The sequence below is a fragment of the Juglans regia genome, chromosome 12 (assembly GCF_001411555.2).
Source record: "Juglans regia cultivar Chandler chromosome 12, Walnut 2.0, whole genome shotgun sequence".
NCBI classification, from domain to species: Eukaryota; Viridiplantae; Streptophyta; class Magnoliopsida; order Fagales; family Juglandaceae; genus Juglans; species Juglans regia.
In genome coordinates this window covers 19,447,162-19,449,641 of record NC_049912.1, presented here as the reverse complement: position 1 = coordinate 19,449,641, position 2,480 = coordinate 19,447,162, and the positions used below count along the sequence as shown (strand labels likewise).

Sequence of the window (2,480 nt, the reverse complement as noted above, 5' to 3'; positions counted from 1 at the left end):
ACTAATTTACAAGATATTAAAAATTTAAACGAGATAATTTTTTTGTTTTGTGTTTTCTTCGACCCACGTGTAAGCAGAATAGCCCGTCTCTACACGCAACCGGTGAAACAAGTCAAAGAGCCGCGTTTGCCTATGTGGACCCTCGTAGGCTGTCCTCACTAGAATTTAATGCAGGCACCGTCCCGTCGATATGCTCCGTACGAAGTTAACCGGCAACTACCGGTCAATTCCTAGGTGGGAAACCCACCTTAGCCAACCTGTTCTCCAAAATCCCAACTCAAAGCTATCCCTCTCCTTCACACTCGATCCCAAAGCACCAATCTCTCTCTCTCTCTCTCTCTCTGAGGTAGATAGACAAAAGACTTTGTCATAAAACTTGTTGGAGGAAAAGCTCAGATGGTGAAGAATATGCGCTACTGATTGAGTCCATGGAAAAGAAACAAGAGCTAAAGACTGAGAATTCAATGGCAAATTCGGCATTTTCCGACGAGATTCCGGGCAGTCTATCTTTACCAAGCATCTTCGACATGCCATGTGATCAGAGTCATGACCATCAAAAGGGGTTGTCTTTAGGCTTCATGGACATGCTGAGCATCCCTGCAGACTATAACCCATCTTTATTCGATTTGTTTTCAACACCGACGATGATGCCTCAGCCCCAAGTTCAACCGCAACAAGAACAACCGCTTCCATCGCCGGCCTCTACGGTTCCTGAGTCCTCCGAGGTGGTGAATACTCCGGCGACACCGAACTCTTCGTCTATTTCTTCGTCCTCAAACGAGGGACAAACTAAGGCTGGTGGAGAAGAGGAAGATCAGGACCAAGAAAAGACAAAGAAACAGTAAGCGCCTCTTTTTATCAGAATAACTGCTAGTCTTTCTTTCTTTTCTTCCTAAATCTAGCTACTTTCTCAGTCATGTCTGGAAACAGTACTTGTTTAGGCGAAACGATAAAACGAATGAAAACGCAGTCAAAAAGAAAAAGGAATTGGTACATGGGGAGTTTTTATTTGTGGTGTTTAACTTAAACATGATTTTCACGAGGCTGTTGTTTCCTTTATGAATTTAAATTAATTAAAAAAAGTGAAAAGTGTTTGTTTGTATATGCGGGTTTTAGGTTGAAACCCAAAAAGAAGAACCAAAAAAGGCAAAGAGAACCCAGATTTGCGTTCATGACAAAGAGCGAGGTTGATCATCTTGATGATGGGTACAGATGGAGAAAGTACGGGCAGAAAGCTGTGAAGAATAGCCCTTATCCAAGGTAATAAATAACAACACACCCGGAATTGAATCTAACAAATTATGGCTTTCCATATGGTTAATTAGTATCAAACTTTGTTAAATTTCCTGAGGTCACGTACGGAATTTCTTCGTGTACAGGAGCTACTACCGTTGCACCACTGCTGGATGTGGAGTGAAGAAGAGAGTAGAGCGTTCCTGTGACGACTCGTCGATTGTGGTCACGACCTACGAAGGACAGCACAAGCATCCGTGCCCGGTGACACCTCGCGGAGGTATTGGAATTGCGACGGAAGCCGCTGGCTTCAGCACCTTTGCTTCGCCATTTGTTGTTCCTCAGCCTCAGTATCAGCAACAGCAACATCCAGCTTATATATATAGCTTACAGCCGCGTTTGAATGTTAGCACCAGTACTACTAATTTGAATCCCTCCTTTCCTAGTTTTGTTCAAGATCAGAGACGTTTCGGTACATCCTCGGCAACTTTCCTTAGAGACCATGGACTTCTGCAGGACATCGTGCCGTCGCAGACGCGTAAGGATCAGTTTAAAGAGGAGGAGTAGATTAATTAATTAATGGTTGGTTTGTCTTCTAATGGTATGTAATTCGCTGACTCATGAGGGTTTGGTCTTCAGGGAAGAACCCAGTTCACCGTTTCATATAGATATCTACTAATTATGGATTATCATGACAGTAAAATCACTAGACTTTGACGGGACTCGCGCGTTTTATGTTGGTTCTTTTTTGTTTTTTTGTAATTCTTTAATTTGTACTTAAAGATTCTTCAACTTTGGAGATATATATTTGTATCTTTTCCCTCCTGGATCTTCATCTTCTTCTCGGGGTATATGCATGCATTGGCATTATGGAGGGGTACTATGTAATATATATATATATATATAGTTGCCAGAATATTTAGGGTTAGGGTTTTCCCATTCCAATGTTGGTGTTAAAGTTTCATTTTCTGGCTCAAATTCGTAGGACTTTTATCTGAAAAAGGAGCATTAATCTAGAATGAATTGGGGAACTTGATTCTACTTATTATTCGATACCGAAGGGTGGGGAACCCTAAAGACGGGATATTTGTTTGGCAAAGTTTGTGTAGGGAGTTTGGAGTTTAGTGCAATGTCTTGGAGACTGCAAGGATGTGCAAGATCATGTAAATCATGCAACAATACTTGGCGTCCGTTAAACTTTTTATTACTGCTTTCTTTTTTCCTCTTTATGCAGTATAAAAAATGGA

General features: G+C 41.5%; 1 protein-coding gene across 1 annotated transcript; it reads left to right on the top strand.

The window, feature by feature from the left end:
* The first annotated feature begins 270 nt into the window (after window positions 1-270).
* On the top strand, window positions 271-2,068 carry LOC108994839 (probable WRKY transcription factor 48). Its single transcript, XM_018970227.2, has 3 exons — window positions 271-841; window positions 1,117-1,260; window positions 1,380-2,068. The coding sequence occupies exons 1-3, from the start codon at window positions 429-431 to the stop codon at window positions 1,798-1,800; spliced, it is 978 nt and encodes a 325-aa protein (XP_018825772.1). The 5' UTR covers window positions 271-428; the 3' UTR covers window positions 1,801-2,068.
* Window positions 2,069-2,480: the final 412 nt, after the last annotated feature.

What these genes read in the sequence shown, in the direction of transcription:
- LOC108994839 (XM_018970227.2), top strand. Translation starts at nt 429, where the DNA reads ATGGAAAAGAAACAAGAGCTAAAGACTGAGAATTCAATGGCAAATTCG. An exon ending in CAAGAAAAGACAAAGAAACA is followed by an intron (nt 842 to 1,116) that starts GTAAGCGCCTCT and finishes TGCGGGTTTTAG; the next exon opens with GTTGAAACCCAAAAAGAAGA. An exon ending in AAGAATAGCCCTTATCCAAG is followed by an intron (nt 1,261 to 1,379) that starts GTAATAAATAAC and finishes CTTCGTGTACAG; the next exon opens with GAGCTACTACCGTTGCACCA.